Raw genomic sequence first — 21419 nt, 5'->3', positions numbered from 1 at the left:
ACTTCTCAACAATCAGACGACCGAACACACATCGATATCAACGATGATCCGCTAGATCTTGAAAACGAGCAACCTCTTCGTCGGCCCATTGAAAGAAATAAAGCAAAAAAAAAGCGCCTTCAACATATTCAAGCTCTAGTGTTATGAATCTTTTTGGCGATACATTTGATTGATATGTGCACCTTCAAGAAACGAAGGCCGATGTGATGACTCGGATGAAATAAAAAATGATTAAAGCACAAACATCATTTAAAAAGACACAAGCGACGATCCAAACAAAAAACGATATAAAAATCTTGAAAATGAAAGCGGACGATCTCGACGACGAAGAGTTGGAGCTTTTTCTCGCAATGAAAGAGTCGGTTCGAGCCCAATATAGACGTAGCTGGTAGTTTATTTTATTTATGTTTGGTATTTTTATGGTTTTTAATGTTTTTTGTTTATTTTTATTTTAAGTAATGTAATTTTTATTTTTAATGTTATTTTTTTTATTTCAATTAATATAGTTTTTATTTAATGTAGACAAAACTACACAAATGGCCCCTATGGTATGTCGAAAATTGCTACTTTGGTCCAAAAAGATTTCGACTAGCACCAGTGGTCCAAAAGTTTGATTTTGTTGCCACTTTGGTACAATTTGCTTTGAACTTTTTTATAATGACCATTTTGCCCTTACTTTATTTTTTTATGTTTATTTATTTATTAAAATATATTAAAATAAAAAAGAAAAAAAACTTCAACCCATTTTCTCTTCCCATCTATCTCTCTCTCTCTCTCTCTCTCTCTCTCTCTCTACTTCTCTGATTTTTTTTATAAAAAGGAATATAACATAACCACCATCGGCTAACGGAAAAATATGAACAACCACCACTTGTCGGAAACCACTGCCACTAGCCGAGCACCATCACAACCAGTTCAACACCACCGCCGACATTTTTTTAGGCAACATGTAAACGAAGCCATCACAGAGAGAGAGAGAGAGAGAGAGACGACTTGGGACGAATATGTGTTCAACACAAATCGGTCGTTTTCAAAAACCTAGCTTCGCCTTCTTCTCTCTTCGTCTCTATCCTTCTTCGATGGCGACAACGATCTACGAGTTACAAAAACCCTAGATTCGTTACTCCAATCGGTCGTTTAGGGTTTGACGGCGCTAGGGTTAGGGTTTCCAAACGGTGGTAGAGGCGTTAAGGTTAGGGTTCGCTGGAGAAATGGTGGTACAAAAACTGCTCCATTCCCATTTCTTTCTACTCATCTCCATCCTTGTTGTTTATGTTCAAGAGATAGAGGGTGAATCTAATTTGAGGAAACACAGCAGGTGGCATGTGGAGATGATGACTTCCGAGGTAGAAATAGTGAGAAAGAGTGAGGGGGACAACCGGTCTCCGATGAATTCCTTTGTGGCTTTACTCCTCATCGATGACGACTAACAAATCAGAAGGATCCACCCGTATTAGCAGTCGATGGTTAGGTGTTTGGCAGGTATCAATGAGTAGAAAGAAAGGAAAAATAAAGAGGATGATGGTTGTGCCTTTTTTGGTGGCCTTCATCTCCGCTTTGGCCATCTATGGGGTTGTAGATATCAACAGGGATCACATAAATCGAAAGAGGGGTTTGGGGTTTGCTAATCGACAGTGAAGGGAAATTGCCTGCTCTTTGATAACCGGAGACTCCATCTCCAATGGCAGGTTTCACCCGAGAGAGAGAGAGAGAGAGAGAGAGAGAGAGAGAGAGAGAGAGAGAGAGAGAGAGAGAGAGAGAGAGAGAGAGAGAGAGACTCCATCTCCAATGACAGGTTTCACCCGAGAGAGAGAAAGAGATATTGCATTTTTATTTTCTATTTTTTCTGTTATAAAGATTATATAAATTAAATAGAAAAGGAAAAAAATATCTTTTAATCTGAAAAAAATTTTAAATAATAAAAAAATGAAAAAGAAAAAAATAAGGGCAAAATCGTCAAAAAACTGAAAAGTTTGGACCTCTGATATCAGTCCAAACCTTTTTGGACCAAAATGACAATTTTTGACCAAACACACGACCATTTGTGCAGTTTTGTCTTTAATGTAATTTGAAGAGATGGTCTAATATGAACAAACTGGAAAGTGCAATTTCTTACTAAAAATTGGGCAAACTTTATTTGTTTTACATATTATGCCTTCAAACGCAAACAATAACAATCTACACCACAAAAACACAAACCAACTTAAATCTTTTTCAAATCGATATGCTATTTGGAATTCCCTTCCCCGTAAGTCCACCCTCATGACTCTTATCCGACGTATTCGGATAAAGCAAAGTATACGCAACCTTCACAGGTCCATTTCTATTCTTCAACCTCTCATCATTGTTCCTTATCATTATCCTCTTTTCAATCTCCTCCAGTTTCTTCCCAAACCTCTCAAACGCCTCTAATGCATCAGTATCCCAAGTCCAATGCGGAGACTCGCTTTGACCAAGATAAATCTCATCAGTCGAATGCCTCGACAGAATCTCTATAAGCGAAACTCCAAGCAATGTTTGAAGCTGGCTCGTGATCGTTTCCAGGAAAGCTTTTTCTGGGTCCGATTCCAACTTTGCGTACTCCGGCGTTCCTTTCTTTGGCATGAACCGGCGGCTGACGGTGGGGCGGTTGGGGAGGTATCCAGCGTAAGGGTATTGACCGAAATTGACTGCCGCATGGAGAGCTGACGCCACCCATATGATGATTGTACAGGTGTCGATAAGCTCTTCACGTGTCTGCATCTTAGGCCACCATGGCTCGTCTTTCTTGTCACCGTGGCCTTCTGTTCTCAACTCCTTCCACCATGACTGGACTTCTGAATCTTCTTTAACGACGTCGTCTGAGGAGTAATATATACAGCAGTATTCTTCAACCCAGGTTTTAATCGCCGACCAAATCTCAAGTCCGTCCACCGCGAAAGGGTAGTCTTCTATCAGCAGTTTTAAGCCGTTGGGTTCGTTTGGATCCTTCACAGCTACACCTCTACATATATAATTCACAAACAATTAAAGCTCGATCACTCGACATAGTAACATTGGCTAATTGTATATTATACCTCTTAAGTAGATCAGCTGGCAGCGCCTGTTCTGGGAAGACCCAGTTCTTATAAATAACAGCAGACATTTCCATGGCGTATTTGGCCGGAAATACAGTCATTTCAAGTACACCTCCGGCGTTGATGAGTATTTGTCGAGCTAACGCGTTTATGTGCATTGTATCACGAAAATGTGGATGAAGAAGTTTGTATATAGGATGAAGAACACTTAACTGTCGATTCGTAGCAATTATAAATGGTTCTATTACTGCATGTGTGTTCAACCTGCACAACCAATTACATCAATCAAAAAAACTAAAAAAACACGATCAAAGAACTGAAGTAGAAATTGTTCACAGATCAAAAGTAAGATACCAGTGGCTAATAAGTTGATGATATCCAGAGTCATTCACGGCGGCGTAAGCCTTAGCCAACTGCCATATGGTGGCTTCAACACCATCGTCGCATGGAGTAAAGATTTCACTAGTGCAACCAAGGCCATGGTTTTCTGAATTGGGATCATTCGGTAAACTTAACTCGATTGCAAGTGGTTTAAGTGTGTCATCGTGTTGCAGCAAGAGGACTGTTCTGGTGGCATATATCTTCGAATTCGTGGTGTTGATTCTTGTCAGATATGGCATCAATGCATCATGATGATCCAAAATGAACAACTTATTTTCTTCTAAAGCCTACACATGGTATCCAAATACGTACATCAGAAAATTAATAAACACAAAACACAAAACTCATCTGGGTTTAATTCGTACCTGTTCTACTGTTAGTCCGTTCATATTTGGTTCGAGATGTTCCTTTGTCATGGAGCTTGTTTGGTCGCCATATTCCTTCGGATCGAGCTTGCTAATTGGTGGGAACTCCTGTTGAGGTAGAAAGTAGAAACATTAAAGGTTAAAAATTCAAATTCGTGGTTTATCGATCCCAAGACTTCGATAAATTGAACTTACTTGAAGTCGCCGGATGACCACCGGATTTACACCGGCGAGCATTTCTCTTCCAAATTCTTCATCTGTTCTCCATGCAGACTTGTCCACTACAAAAAGTCCACTTTTTTAATTATTTCCTTCTCAAAGATTACCCTAGCTATAAGATGATTTTCATACCTTTGATAACATCGGGCATTGGGAATGTAAGAGGCTCTTCTCCATCGTTACGTAAGAGTTCTTTCACCAACTCCAAATGAATCCGTTTTCTGATCTTGCTAACAGAACGTTTGGGGAGCTTAAGCCCATCTGTGTAGAGATTGAGTATATCTTTAAAAGAATCAAACTCGTTCGGAGTTTTATCAAACAATGCCTTGACCTCAGGACGAACCACTTGGCCTATAGATTTAGCTGAATAGCCTAAGAAATCTGAGAACTTGACTTGATTAAATCGTTCATCTCGTGGAACGTAAATGTTCAGACTTAGAAGAAACAATCTCTTTTCGGAATTTGGATCAGTTTTGGTTGGCTTTCGACCTGTTCTTCCTCTTCGTGGATATGGATACTCCTGGGATCCACCCAAAACGGGTCGGGTATAATCCGGACCCTTATCAGGAAAACCCAAATCGTTATAGTAAGCGTAGTCATAAACCCTATCCCATTTCTTTAGCATTCCTGAACCAGTTCCTCTGAGGTTGATAAGTTCTTGTTCTCTATATTGCCGTAGTGGTTTCGGTGTGGAACAAGGTAAATAAGCCTAAGAGCATCCAAACAGAGAGTTTAATGAGACACTTGCATTAGATGTAAAACTTAGTTGTCATTGATGACAGTTATTATTAGACTACCACATTCATACCTAGTTCATGATAATACCCAACTTAACTTTTAATTAAAATAATAATTTCTCTTTAATCATAATTGATATATAGCCAACTGAGATAAGCAATTCAAGACAATTTTGGCCCTTCATATCAACCGGGTTGGTTGCCATTTGTTATTTTAATTGATTTTTTTTTGTCTTTTAGTGAACAATCAGTTGCAAAAGACTATGAATGTCACATTTACATTACGTGGTTATTTAAAGTTCAATGATAATTATTCAATCGAGAAATAAATGTTTTTTAATACTTAAATAAATATTTAAATATGTTCTAATGAACTTTGTAAAGTTAATACATTATAAGAAAAATTAATAGAATTGTATGTAATATAAAATGATGATGTGAGAATCAATTAACTCAAACACTCTTTCCTGAATTCAATTTAATGAGAGAAAAAAAATTGATGGAAATGATAAAAAAATAAGTAAATTGGTTTTTCTGAGTTTTATTAAAAGAAGAAAGTTTGGGGAAATGGAAAAATCACTTTCCCTCTTAACATTTTTTCCGATTTGAAAAGATTTGAAAAAAAAAACAAAATGATTATTTTTTTTTTCCAACTCTGGAACACAAAAACAAAAACTTTCTTTTTTTTTCTTTGCTTAAACTCGGAAAATAGGAGGAGCTCTCTCTCTCTCTCTCTCTCTCTCTCTCTCTCTCTCTCTCTATATATATATATATATATATATATATATATATATATATATATATATATATATATATATATATATATATATATATATATATAACATCTAAAGATAAAAAATATGTAGTATAATAATCGTTCATTGAATTGCACGTTGTTTTGTAGAAAACATTTTTAATTGGGCCATTTGTGTCAAATACAAGATGATCATAAATACACGGAGATAATTTTTTTAAACGTGAATGGGACCATTTGTCTCAAAAACATTTGAATCGCACGTTGGTTTATATAAAACATTTTATAGATCAACATAAAATTTGTTATATTGAAATTTCAATCCTATTCTTGTATAAAGTCCTGAATACTTTTTAATATTGAATATTTCTTTATAGATGAAAATCAAACTTATATTATTTGTACTGAAGACATAACTTTATCGAAACAAAATTTTACACCTGTATTTTTACATATTCTTAGTAAGACATTAATAAAATATTAAAAAAAATACATAAAGAAAAAAATAGACAACGTACTTCCATAAATTAGTCGATGAAGTTCCTTGATTTTTCTTTTTCACGTGATTTATATCTTGAACTGTTCTTGAATCGACTTTTGATCTAAAGAAAATAATTTTGATCTAAAGAAAATAAAAGACACCGACTTTTGATCCAAAGAAACGAAAAGACACCGACTTTTGATCCAAAGAAAAAACAAAGACTTATATCAGTCTATCTATAAAATGTTAAATCTGTTGTGCTCCTAAAACAACATATTTTAAATAAAATAAAATAAAATAAAGTTTATATATAAATGTTTGATCATTAGAAAGGTGGAAGAACATCGTTGGTAAACTAGTAAAAGTACATTATATATTTGTATCTTGTCGATAAAATATAATATTTAGTTTGAAACTTACTAAAAATATATTTTTTTTTATTGAACAAGTATGTGTCACTTAATAGGTTCTGCGAACAAAAAGAAAAGAAATACATAGACTTGCAGATAAAACAAAGTTTATGTATCAAAATTCAATGCAAGGACCTTACTTCTAATTATAAAATTAAATAATTTTAAATAAATATTCGTCATGTGATGCATGAAGCATGATGCACATTAAGGTGGAAGCCACATTCTTATAAGTAAGAAAATCTCTTATCCTATTGTTTTGGACCTATACATAATTAATTAAACATAAAATAATTAAAAAAAAAAAAGCTCATGATAACATAAAATAGTTGTTTGATACTTTGATTTATTCAAATCATACCTTTTGAATATAAAAATAAGACCAGACTGGAGAAGTGAATCTTATTGGATAGGAGAGTAGTATAATATTAAGATGTATGAATTGTATATTTTAGATCTACACATCACATTCTGACCTATTTACTGTCTAAGTATACAAGAATTGTCGTACGTAACAACCTATCATGGGAATAACTTAATTGTCCAATATATAAAATAAAAGAAAGGACAACTTTAAACAGTAAATTTATGCTCGTTTCATATATAAAACGAAATAAAATTTGATTTTCTCAGGTTAGGAAATTATATAATTAAGTTAATTTCGGTTGATTGAGTCAATTTCGGATATTAATGATTCGGAGTTTGAGTTAAGCAAACTCTACAAAATCAGCAACTATAAACAACTTCTTTTTTGACCATAAAATTTAAATTATCAAGATTAACTTGATATAAATATATTATAAGTCACACAAATCAAAATTAAACTATTTATTAAAATATTCAACATCTTTGAAACAAAAGTTAAATGATAAAGAAATACTATCTCCGTCGTATATTTATTGTCCATTTTTTAATTTTTGAAGTATTTATTTTACAACTTTAATTTTAAATATTTTTGTTTTTATATATAATACTTGATATAAATATATTAATAGATTGTGTTATAAATTTCTTTTCATTTTTATATGTTTCATCAGATAATATATAATATAAATAAAAATATTTGAGGTCAAAATTGAAAAAATAAAAATTTCAAAAGTAAAAAATGAATAATAAATATAAAACATATGAAATATTATATTCCGTTACTAATATTGTAAATAAAAATTAGAATATTTTATAATATGAAATAATAGAAAGAGAGAAAGAAAAAGCCAAATATTCCTATTTAATATACATATGTAAAAGTATAAAATACATTAATTTAGATGTTATTATATACTAGTTGTAAGACTCATGTATTATATGAGCTAATATATATATATATATATATATATATATATATATATATATATATATATATATATATATAAAGGTTAAAATATATTAAGAACTTTGAATATATAAGAAAATAAGAAAAATAATGAATTATTATTATGGAAATATTTTTTATCTTTTAAATTTAAACAAATAATTTAAATAAAAAAAACTAATGAACTTTAATTTTAAAAATTTTGAAATTAAAAAGTAAGTTTTTTAATGAAATTAATATTTATTTATTAATACATGTATTGCAATTATTACATTAAAATATTATATGAAATTTAATAAAATAAAAAAATAATAAAATGACATGTGAAAAAAAAATTAAATCAAAATAACCACAAAATAACATTTGACAAATTGAATAAGAGTGTGATAAGTAGAAAAAAAGAAAAAAAAAAACATTCATTTATAGAAAAGATACCCTCCCAACATTCATTTTCACAGGAAAAAAAATAATAAAAGATACACATATGGTCATTAATTTTGATATCTTAGCTTAATTAAAGTTTGAATTGGGAATATCAACCTGGGTGTGCTACAGAAATGAAAATCTGACAGGACAAGAAAGCATCAAATACTTGTGATGTCACTTTATTTATAAGAAAAAAAGTTAGGTGGCCCCATTGACCCACTAAAACATCTACAACAAATCACAAATGTATACTCTCCTTCTTTATAAAATACAAGAAACCCTCCCTTAATTATTGACCTTCAAAACGTGAATAACGACAGGCATCATTGACTACAAAACTTTTAATTGTTCAATCCTTATTTTAATTTATATAATACAGTTGTTTATTATTTTAATTTATATAATATAGTTGTTTATTTTCATAATATTTAATAAACAAATATATAAAATACATATGGTTGTATAAATTAGTCTGCATTTAATTTATTCATTTCATGACAGTTACATTTATAGTCGTTTCTATGTTCATTCTAACAAAAGAATGCAGTAAAAAAAAGGGTACTTACCTTGTTAGCAAAGAAGACGCGGTTGTACTTATAACGATGCGCAGGGTACACCCACGAGTTGCAGACGAAGTGGACTGTTCCATGATCAGGAACATGTTCTAAGGTCAGAGTTTTGAGGTAAAACTGACTATGGTGTTGGTTCTTTATCACGAAAGCACCAGGAACTCCCATGGATTCATTCCATTCAAATGTCACCGAGAAAGAAGCTTCTCCGGCGGACATCGGCGTCACTTTTGTGATCCAATCTTCAAGAACCGCTGCTTTTCCGATCTCCCCATTCGATCCATTCCCTAAAACAATATCAACATTAAGAATATGAACATAGTTTATGTACGATTGTCGGAAAACATAGTGATGGAGATGAACTGACATGAGTCCTCAAAGTAATCCTTGCTGATAAGTTTGATCGAGATACGTTTGCCGAAGAGTTCATAAACCCTGTCAAGAAACGATGCACCGAAATCATTGAGATCGAGAACGTTTTTCTTCATTAACACAACTGTTCCTTTGATCTTCTTCTTCATCTGCTCCATTTCGTGGGAACTGCTTTTGGTGGAGCTGTTTCCACATAACATCAAGTTCCTTACCCCCATAACTTGTTCTCTCCGGTGGATATCGGGAAGAGAGACCGAATGTTATCGGGCCAAGTGTTGTTGGTTGTGCACTTGTATCGGAATATTTATTAACAGCTGTGGTAGTCTCTAGGTGGTGGGAATGTTTTCTATTCCAGATTCTTGACTTGCAAAGACTTTTTGTATACACACTATTTTCTCTTTTCTGTAACAACCAGGAATCAAGATGTGTGTGTGTGTGAAAGGATAATGAAATAGTTGTTATTTAATGTAATTTATAGGAGGTTACCAACCCACGTCTCAAGTAATGTTTTCTTTGTGTCTTTTGTGCCTTTTTTTTTTTTTTTTCCTTTGCTCTTTAATTCCATTGACAAGAATTGTTTATCATTGATATCCTCAAGTTAAGATGGTAATCTTTAGGTTTAGACATAGAACTTTATTTATTGATTGTTACATTCTTACCACTAGGTAAGAATTACCAAAGGGTCAATGGTCTAGCCATATGGAGTGACCATCTCATATGATAGGTCTGGTGTTCAAGTCTCAGTGGAGACATATGTGGTTATTTAGGAGGAGATTACTTAGTTTGTCGTTTAAAAAAAAAACTAGACAAGAATTAATTGTTTAGACTTTCGTGCTAATTAAGGGCATTTGAAATCTATAAATGGAAAGTTGAGTTCAATTAGAATTGTATTTTAGTATTGAGAGTTTGTTGTTATTAAGGAAACTATATTGCAATAAATGATATTAATAGCAGAATAGATCGAATTTGACAACCAACTGTATCAAATAATGTTTAAAAATGTATCGTAATATTTAAACTTATAAAATGTAACCAAATCCATTGATATTTAGATATAATTGTATTAGTTATAACCCTTCAAAACTACGGATGAAAAACGGATAAAAAAGAAAAATAATATTGATAATTAAAAATGATAATAGAAAAATCAAAAATTTATAAAATTTTATCCTTATTTTTTCATAAACATACCTGTTTAAATTGCATAATTTTTTTTTAAATTAAAGATGATACCCACGATTAAAGTTCGTAGCAAAACATAATACAAAACAAACTTAAACAATGAAACAGTTAACAAATGAATTAGAAAATATAAATAAGACACTATAGACAACTTGTTGAGTCTTATAATGTGTAAAACATAAAATATACATTATATATATATATATATATATATATATATATATATATATATATATATATATATATATATATGTATATTCAACAAACATTATTTATTATAGATATATTTTGATATCCAAGAAACATTCACCATATTTTAATATTAGTGATCATATATTAAACATAATCAATTTAATAACCAATAAAATTTAAAATTTTAATAAAAGAATGACAAAAGGATATGTATTAGATATATCATAACCCTAGAACAAATTAAATATAAGATGCCATCGGGAGAAAAAAAAAAGAGAAATGAAAGTGACATAAGTTCGTGCAAACTATCGATCGTGAATACCTTCAAAACAATATGCTATTGTCAACCTATCACAGTTACATACTTATGTTATGATATATGTTTATAGGCTAACATGATATGTTATATGTGATAGTGGTAATGGGAAGAGAATAGTCCCCAAGTTCGGTTGTTAGGACCGATGGGTAGTTCTGACCTACCCTTCGGTCCTAACAACCGAACTCTACTACTATCACATATAACATATCAGGCCAGCATATAACATATCGGGTAGTAGCAAACCTAGATGATATCACAAAGACAAGCATCTAACATACAACTCCTACTGGTGGGTCGGCATTGTGGCCGTAGACCCACCGCTACTGGAAGGTAACTCACCTCGTACGAGTAGCTGCTGATAATTTGTGCGGGAAATCTCTATCTGTTGCTGCTCCAGAAATCCTCCAGCTATAATTCCCACAAAACACTCAATCAGAATCTGATATCTACTCTTAGGGTAAAAAGACTATTTTACCCCTGACCAAGTCCAAGTCAAAGTCAAAGTCAACTTCCAATTGACCCGACTCGCTGAGTTGGGCCGCCAACTCGTCGAGTCTCTATCTTTTCATCTGTCCTTCTTCACGCCTCTACTCGTCGAGTTGGGCATCGACTCGACGAGTTCTCCTTCTAAAACAACCCCGAATGAACCTTCATCCGGCTCGCCGAGTTGTATGAACAACTCGTCGAGTTCATCTCCATCCTATGAAAAAGTCCTGTCCTCGACTCGCTGAGTTTTTGAACAACTCGTCGAGTTCATCTTCAAGAGTTGGGAGATTACCTTGGACTCACTGAGTCGGCTCATGCACTCGCTGAGTCCTATGAACTCCAGGACTATGGCTTATCCTAATACGTTTGGTTACTCCCTTGGACCCTCTAAAACCTTTCTGACACTCAACTGGTCTCTTTGAATCATAACAAAAAAGGGCAGCCTAACCTCGGACTCGCCGAGTACCAAGAACGACTCGCCGAGTCGATACTGTCCAAGTCTATTTCTTCGATTTCTGGTGTACAACTCTTGTCCAAATGATAGATCTAGATCCCTAAACTCGATCTAGCACGTAAAGTTACAAACTTTACATGCATGCATGGGATTTTGAGCCTAAAAGGCTCTAAAATAGACTCTTAAGTTGCATGGGGGCTTCCATGGGTGCAAAAGCAGCCCTTTTCTGCCTTGTAACTCTTTCATGGACCTAGATCCGACGCCCCAGCCCCCAACCATGCTTGCAATCATGGTTGGTTACTAAGAATGACTTATAAAAGCCCTAAATCTCCCCAAAAAAGGATCTAGCAAATGAACAAGCAAGGTATCGACTTTATATCTTCTAGGAGCTGCAAATGATGCGCAGACTTGAACTCCCTTGGTCTTCTCTTGATTCCTCTAGGCTATTCCTTCTTCTTTGAGTTCAAAATCACCAAAAAGCACCACAAATGCCTTAGCTCTTTACACAAACGGTTAGGGTTTGCTATGGGGGTATTATGGAAGCAATAGGGACGAAGGGTGGCTAGATGAGGTGCTTAAATAGGGTGCAAACCCTTAGATTAGGCTTTTGTCCAGTCAGAGTCTACTCGTCGAGTCTGGGAGCCGACTCGACGAGTCCATCATTTAAATCACGTATTAAATCCGCTTCTAATCGACGAGTTGGGCCTTCAACTCGCCGAGTCCCAGGCCAAAAATGAAAAATTCTTAAATAAAATACATACCAGGAACCAGGTGCTACAGAATCAGGATTCCAAGTGGATCCTGATGTCGATAAAACTCCTAAGGTCTTAAGGAGAACGCATTTTCACGTTTTTACTCCTGAGGAGCTGCACTCCATATATCTTTCATTAACAAATACACTACAATCACCTCATGCAGCGTAGGGTCTTTTTTCAGCGACCCCTGTTGGAATAGGGTCGCGGCCAAACTTGGTTATAAACCAAGGAGACCGAGGAAGCCTTAGAAATTCTTCTTCGTCGACATTACGACCAAGCGACATAGGCATGGTGAGTACCAATGTGCAGGGATCCATGAACCCGGGGGACACCCCTATGGTGACTGAACAATTTTGGATTGCAGATGATAGTTGGACCAAGTACCAGCCCTCCACAGAATCAGAAAAGAAAAGATTTGCTGCTTTCAAAAAGGTGTTAAGAACATGATAAGATGAGCAATCTGATATTTTACTAGAAAGAAAGAGTTATAATATGAGAATGAAGAACACTTGGTGGTAGGGTTGTTCACTATTTGGATAAAACCGAATTGTCCAATTGGACAATTTGGTTCGGATATTCGGATTTTTGGATTGGTTTACAACAAAACCGAACTATTACTTTGGATTTCAGATTGGTTTTGGTTTATAAAATAAGAACCGAATAGTCCAAAAAAAACCGAATTTATATATATATATATATATATATATATATATATATATATATATACATATATATACATATATATATATAGTTATTTATTAATTTTGTAATTTATTCTTTAAAATAGGTTCAAAACGTTTTATCTGATAGAAAAACATCAATACATATTTTCTCTCAAAAGTATCATATCTATAAAAAATTTAACTATAATATACCTTCTTAGTAGTTGTTTACAAATTTCAAATCACAACAAAATAATTTGTTTTCACTTCTCGTATAAAATTGAGTAATATTATAATTATATGTCGTTTTAAAATATTTCGATTTTTGAAAACCGAATTATAAAAATTGATCCAACCGAATTTTAATTGGATCGGATTTGAATTTAGTTTAGACTATTCGGATCCATGTTTTGAAAATCAAAATCAATTTGGATTCACTTGATTGGATCGGGTCAAACCGATCCATCCAAACGAACAACCCTACTTTGTGGGAGAGAACCCACCGTACTCTCTCTAACTAGAGGACTACATTTTTGGTGCACCCTAAACAAGTGACTATTGCATCCCTATTTATAGATATAGAAAGGGAATCTTACAAACATAAAGGGAATACTCTAGTCTAGTTATCACTCATAAATTGAAGAGCATTTCCATGCTCCAATAATCTCACCCTAAATGCTTGCAAATGATGAAGGATACAAATACAGTGATAAAAGGCTAAAATACATAGTAGCCAACTAGAAAGTGCGGTGATAAAATGATACATAAAGAGAACCAAATGTTTAAATATCTCTGAAACTCTGAAGTGTTTGTGATGTCTGAAACTAGGCGATGAAATCTCTATAGTCAAAGTCTTCTAAGCATCGAAGGATCAAGCAACTCCGGTGTTGAAGAGTGAGATTCCAATTTATAGATGTGATCAGTAAACGAAGCTAATCATCTTCAAAAGTGTACCTCAATAACTTCTGAAGTGAACATCCCATAATCAAGTCACACTTCGGCTTCAAAAGTCTGAACCATCGGTAGTTCTTGAATCACAATATACCAAAAATTCTTCAAAAGAATAACCTCCTAAAAAATGAAAATATCCAATGGTAGAGTTGGAACAATAAAGAAATATGGATCCAGTAATAGAAGCTGCAGTGATCCGCAAGTAAGGATCAGACTTCAAACTTCAATTAGAATTATCATCATGGCGTCGGTTTGACTAAACAAGTAGATGATAAGCCAAGGTTAATTAGCAAACCACATACTAAATGATCTCCTTTTCCCAGAAATCTTCAAAAATCCACACTCTGAAAAACATAACCAATAATCTGGATACTTATAATATTCTCTCCCTATTTTTGATAATCAATACCTAGATATAAAAAAAAAATCTGGATGGAGAGTGTCGAATACCAAGAGCTTCACATGCTCTCCGGTCATTTGTAGCTGGTTGATTTTATTGATGTAAAATGTTTGAAAAAGTACCAAAGTAACAATAAGAACTCTGCATGAAAAATCTATGCTCTGCTGAAAAATATTGATGTACCTAAACTTCGGTGATGGAACTCCTGAAGCGGTCTTCAATAAATAAAGTCCACTTGGTCAAGACACATGGTTCGTCACCCGAAGATCAAGAGCGACAAGTCATAAAAATCTCGAGGAGCGAAGGTTGCGAAGCAATTTAATTGATCAGACCCAGCTACGGTGCAATCATCAAAATCCCAAAAATCATGACCAAAAATTTCATTTTTAATTATTAAATAAAACCATGGTTATCAAAACCTCTCGTCCAAAACATAAGTGAAGTATAGAAAACATCACAATCATGTTTATAAAACATAATATCCATAACAAAACACCAGAGTAAACATCTCAGGCTAAAACATCATGGTGTGTGCAATGCAGTCATCCCAAGTTCTTCCCTTTGCTACCAGAAGTACCTAAAACCAAAACTGAAAAACTGTAAGCACGAAGCCTAGTGAGTTTCCCCAAACTACCACATACCATACACATAATCACATAATCACATAATCAAATATAAACATATCGTAGGCCCCGCCCGACATCGAGCAAATGTCGGTATACATATAAAGATATCAACACATAAACATAGAATAATCACATAACATAAGCATATAAACATCCTTGGGCCCCGCCTGGCATCAGACCATAATGCGGAAAGCATACAAACATTCCTCGGGCATTGCCCTACATCGGACTGTAATCCGGAAACATACAAATATAGACACATGCAAGAATCACGAAGACATCAAGCATACAAACATTCCTCGGGCCGACATTGGTGCCTTTGAACCATTCAAACAGGAGGAAAATTCACCTCCAATGTCGGATGCTAACTGAAACGTCTCTTCCCCGGAATCAGCTCTACTCACTCCCTGAACCAAAACAACCCCTTAGATACCATTTCATACTCGTAACCCTTTAGGGTCAACTATGGTCAAAGTCAAAGTCAATGCTCACAGTTGACTCAACTCGTCGAGTTATCCTTTAACTCGCCGAGTTCCCATGAATCTCAGAATCGTGCCTTTTCGAATCAACTCGTCGAGTTCTTCCTTTTAACAGATGCAGGACACTTCAGCCCAACTCGTCGAGTTCTTCAGTCTGTTAACCCTTCTTAATGCATTAAGCCCTTATTCCTTAAATGCAAGTCCCATATTCTGGATCTGGGTCGAAAATACATCTAGGAGGGTAAAGTTTCCAACTTTACACATTAAAACCCACTCTAGAAGGAATAAGCTCTAACCCTAACCCAAAAGGCCAAAGTCTTGATCCAAAAACAACCAAAACTACAAGATAGACCATGAGGTCATAGATCTGGACTCAATGGACTAAATGATCACGTAAAGTTCTAGCTTTCTCTACATGCATGGCGATTAGAAGCTCCATAAGGCCAAAATGATGGTCTAAAGGTTGCATGGGACTTCCATGGCCATAAAGTTGGCACATTTATGCCATGAAAATCCTCAAGACCTTAGATCTGAAGTGTTAACCCATTTGGGACGTTCAACTCCCAAGGACCATGATATTTGGATCAAAACCAAGCAAAATAACCCTAAAGAAGATCTAAACAACAACAAGGCAAGGTTCCAGCTTTATACCAACAAAATGTTGTGGATGAGGCAAGGATTCTGGATCTATAAACTCCTTCTTGTGTCCTCAAGCTTTTCCTTCTTCCAATGGATTCAATGCACACACTAAAACACTTAAATTGGCTCACAAACACTCACAATAGCATTAGGGTTCCGAGAATAGGGTTTGGACAGTGGAGGCTGAAAATGAGGCCAACACTTAGGGCTTCATCTCTGCCAGCCTACTTGTCGAGTTGAGGCCTTACAACTCGTCGAGTAGGTCACTTAAAATACACGACCCTTATGATCTCTACTCGTCGAGTTTGGGGCTCCCAACTCATCGAGTTGCTCTGTAAAATAGAATAAATTATAAGTTAAATACATACCAGGAACCATGCGTTACACATCACGAAGAAAAAAATTATGTTCGACTGCGATATGGAGGATAACGGGTCCTAAGACACTGATCCAAGGAATGATGGTCGACAGATCTTGATTAAAGGGCAATCCTCATGTGAAAAATAATAAAATTCTTCCAATATAATCAACAAGAAGTAATCCATCGCGATGATCAAAGCTTGAATAAATCTCCAATAATAATCTCTTTCGTGAAGAAAATAAATCGAGTCGTATAAAAATTATTCTTCACAAAAGTGCTTCCAGTCATGGGTTGCAGTGGTAAAAATTGGTGTTAAAAAAATAATTGGTTTTAAAAAAAATTGGTGTTAAAATAAAAAATTGATGTAAAAAAAGGTATATGTTAAGGTTTAGTTTCTAACGAAAGAAAAAAAGGTTAACAACAAAAAAATATAAAAAAAATAATTGGTAATAAAAAAGGATAAGTGGGTGTTAATAAAAAAATAAGGCTGAAAAAATAGGTTGTGGTAAAAAAATGGGTTGAATTGAGGTTTAAGAAGAAGGGTATTGTTGCGAGGAGGGCTAAGAAGATGAGGGAAGAGAGGCAAGGAGTTGATGGCTACTGAAGAGGAAAGTCTACGGCAAATGGGAAGGTGTTGGGGGTTACCAAAGAGGGAGGTCTTCAGTAGGAAGGGAAGGTTTGCAGTGGGTAGGGTGTGAAGAGGAGGTGATCACCGAAGATAGAGGTCTTTGGTGAGGTATGCGGTCAAGGGTGAGGGTGGATTGCGAAGAGTGAAGGTAGCGAGGAGTGGTAGCGAAGAATAGGAGGTTGCGAAGAGATGGGTCTGCGATATATGCTTTAGTCTGTGGTATGAAAGGATTGAACACAGAAGTAGGTAGTCTGCAGTGTAGGGTTTCCAGTATGTAGTGTCTCGGTTTGAGAGGGACCACAGAGTCTACGCATGAGAGGAGCTCCAACAGATCTCCAATATAGACTTATCTTCTCGGTATGAACTTCGACTTCAGGCAGATTGAGGTGTTCGGTGCTGGGCACCGAGGATGAGCAGGCTGACGAAGAAAAATGTCGTTTTTCATGATTTTTGATACCGAAAAGGCTATAACTTCGTGATTATCCATGGATATTTTTTCTAAAGCATATGGGGATAAGATGAAGTATTGGGAAAGGTAAAAAAGTGGCAGAAAGTATGAGAGAGGAAGGCAAAAAGTAAGGGACAAGGCATGGTTTAAAGGTAAAAGTATGGGTGTACAGGTCAAAGCATGGGGAAAAAAGGTGTGTAGATGGGTAAAATCACATGGATGTGTTAGGAAGCATGGGAGTGCATTAAATGGTGGAGTAAAGGACATGTACTTTTTCAAATAACATTATCACGTCGATAGACTTTTGATAAAGATTATCACCATAAAATGAAGAACAAGGAGCTTCATACCTTCTGTGATGAATTCAAAGATAATATGCTGATAAAGTCTTCAAAAAGAAGTCTTCTGCAATCTTTTGCAAGATAAAAATCTCCAAGTTGTATGAACTCAAAAATCTCTTTTGATATCTTAAAAAAGAACCATCTTTTTCAACAAAACCCAATATATTGTGTCTTCATTCCATAGCATAAAAATGTCTGGAGCAAAATATTTAAATGTTTTAGACCACAAATATCATCTTCCTTCTTCTTTTTATTCAACAACAAGATAAAAACTTTTTAAACCTAGATTTTTAGCAGAGAATTGAACAAGACAGTAGCAACATTAAATCAGAAAACTCATCAAAAAAGTTTCTAGTTGTGAACCCAAGAAATTTTTGTATAAAAATCGAAAATCACAAGATGAAAGTAGTCGATCAGGGGTCATTCCCTTGAAATAATCGTTTATATCTTCAAGGTACAGCTCTGATACCAATTTTAGGAACCCATTTTGACGATCGGCTTGTGTGGGATAATATGATCTTAAGATTTAACGATAACAAAAATATGAAGAACACAATAAGATGAGTAATCCAATATTTTACTAGAAAGAAAGAGTTACAATATGAAAATGAAGAACGCTTGGTGGGAGAGATCCCACCATACTCTCTCTAACTAGAGGACTACATATTTGGTTCACCCTAAACAAATGACCATTTCCTCTCTATTTATAGAGATAAAAAGGGAATCTTACAAACATAAAGGTAATATTCTAGTCTAGTTATCACTCATAATTTGTAGAGCGTTTCCATGCTCCAAGAATTTTATTCAGGAGAGGTACATAGGGCTAAAAACACTTATGTTATTGTCACAGACACAATTGATTAAGTGTGTCATCGAACTAAGCCTTTTCCTAATGAACATGGTTATCTTCTAATGGTATTGAAGGGTCACGAAATTGGTGGATTTGGTTTATCATATATTAGATAAAAAACAATTAGGGATTATACGAAATATTGTTACTTCTAATTCACTTATTGATAGGTATGGTGACCTTGGGAAGTTAACTGAATCAATCTATATATATATAAGGATATGAAGAATGTCGGTTGTTACCATGATGTGATTGCTGGGTTTTGTATACAACAACATCCTATGGTGCACATACAACCCTAAATGCCTTGTATCTATGTTTTCTCTAATTATACATGTAATGGTATTTCCAAAGCATTATGCCTATAACTAGCATGCGATTGACATAAACAATATGAAATACTAGTTAGGATGACATACCTTTTATGTAGCTTGAAACCTTGTTGTATTTGGCCTTAAGATCTTAGCACCAAAAGTATGAATGCCTCAAATGGCTCACAACTCACCTAGGACAAATGTGGCTCTTGAAAGAGAATCTCCATGCACAAAAAAAAAACACCTCATGAATTCCATGAATATGTGTGTAGGCGTTTTTTGGCTAAGGAGTACATATTTATATGTTGGATTCCAAGGGTTATGGGTATAATCCAAATCCATACCCATAGGTATAATGATCCATGGTTCATGTGGCCCAACTCTTTATGTGTCCATACATAAACTTGGTCTAACATGGATCATCAGTCCAACACATATAAATATAACTAATTACCATAATTAGTCCCCATAGATTTAATTAGTCTCTTTTGAAATTCCAAATTGATTCTTGATCAATATTAATTAAAACATATGATTTCATATTAATATATTAGAACTTATAATATATTAATAAATCATATATAACCTTTTCTCAAGAGTCCATCCTAACAAATTGTCATGGTGTTATGCAACCCAAATTGACTATGTTACTCTCGGGTCGAGTACATACCAATAATAGTTATGGGCTTAAACATCTAATCCAACAGTCACATACAACTCATTGATAAACTGCTTCTGTAAGTATGGGAGAATGACATGATCATTCGAGTTTTATCTATATGATTTGATTTAGCTTTCTTCTATTTTTATATATATTTCATCACACAAATAAAATAAAAGAGAAAACTAACAAAATAATTTTGATCTCCATCACTTTGAAGGCATAGTACATGTTTGAAAATTTTACCCCTTACAATTTTTTTCTTATTGAAAATTACCTCTTTTCCCTTAGTAATCATTACCATAAGGGATAATTTTTTTTAGCAAATTACTCTCTTACCCTTTCTTTCCACAATGATGAATCTTACATTTAAGATTATAACATATTTACATGTTTTACAAGTCTACAAACCATGAATTTAGTTTAAATAAAAGAATAATATTACAACATCTTTTCGTATTTATATGTTAATCAACCATTTATGCATCAACTTCAATAGTTTTGAGACCATAGTTAATTAGTTTATGATTGTGTTTCACTTTGCAAATTTTACTTCCTGAATGATTTGATTATTTGAAATTCCACAGTCGCTCATACTTTTTGAAGTAAGTAGTGAATTAAGACTGTCATGAATTGAATTGTTGATTGTCTATAAGGATTAGACATTGCAATAAGATTGCTGCAATGTTCATGAGTACTTAGAAAATGAGGATTTTGAGTATTGGATAAACCAATGCTCAGAGAATTACTTCATGGATTACATCAAGAGTAATTGTGAGATGATAATATATTATATTATTGAAATGGTGATATGAGTTATAATTAACAAGTTAGTTGTGTATTGGTGTTATGAAAACACATCAATAACGTGATGTCACAAAACATAGTGTCTTGAATGATTTGTTGAGTAAAAGATACAAGCATATACGTCGAAACTTATTCGTTCCTTTTGACCAAACAGGTAAAGTAATATGTTTAGGTCCCTCGATGATTTGTTGCCAACATTTGAAGTTCTTGGCCGAGCCTAAACTGGACTGATGGTTTCCATTAGAAGTCTGAATTCAGTCGTCATAAATCAGGAAACCGAGTAACAAAATCATGGACTATGAGATTGATTCTAATCCATGTTTTATGTCCATAGGATATCCTGAAGAACGAAGGAATATTTGATCACTTATCTTAGGGCTAATATCTGATTAAATCAGAGCTCAACAGTGGCGTTGGAAAACACTCTTTGTTGTTTGGTTATACTTGCAATTGTAGTTATAGACTTATCCAAGTGGGAGACTGCTGGATTAAGGTGTTTAAGCTTATAAATAAATTAGTATAAACTTAAAAATAGAAGCAAAGTCCTTTTGGGTCGCCCTCATATCCAGAAATGGCTAGAAATGATATTAGGAGAGAGAAAAAGAGAGAGAGAGAGAGAGAGAGAGAGAGAGAGAGAGAGAGAAATATTTTGTTAATATTGGGAATAGATATTTGATATGTGATTAATAAATTAACATGAAAGGAAAGGATTAAATTCATTATTTAATTAATTCAGATTCTGCTTTGCTTGCAGGTTACCTAAATTATCAATAGGACCCCAA

At 34.1% G+C, this 21419-nt stretch overlaps 1 protein-coding gene across 1 annotated transcript; it reads right to left on the bottom strand.

The window, feature by feature from the left end:
- Nucleotides 1-2087: 2087 nt before the first annotated feature.
- LOC145054780 (putative linoleate 9S-lipoxygenase 5) lies at nt 2088-9533 on the bottom strand. Its single transcript, XM_079003034.1, has 8 exons — nt 9078-9533; nt 8708-8997; nt 4154-4730; nt 3998-4083; nt 3803-3910; nt 3411-3724; nt 3057-3320; nt 2088-2983 (listed from the first exon to the last, which is right to left on the bottom strand). The coding sequence occupies exons 1-8, from the start codon at nt 9298-9300 to the stop codon at nt 2215-2217; spliced, it is 2631 nt and encodes an 876-aa protein (XP_078859160.1). The 5' UTR covers nt 9301-9533; the 3' UTR covers nt 2088-2214.
- Between the last annotated feature and the right edge of the window lie 11886 nt (nt 9534-21419).

This window comes from Lactuca serriola, chromosome 5, assembly GCF_051521515.1.
Source record: "Lactuca serriola cultivar US96UC23 chromosome 5, Lser_US96UC23_V15, whole genome shotgun sequence".
NCBI lineage: Eukaryota > Viridiplantae > Streptophyta > Magnoliopsida > Asterales > Asteraceae > Lactuca > Lactuca serriola.
The sequence above is the reverse complement of the archived record's forward strand: the minus strand, read 5'-3'. Positions and strand labels throughout refer to the sequence as shown.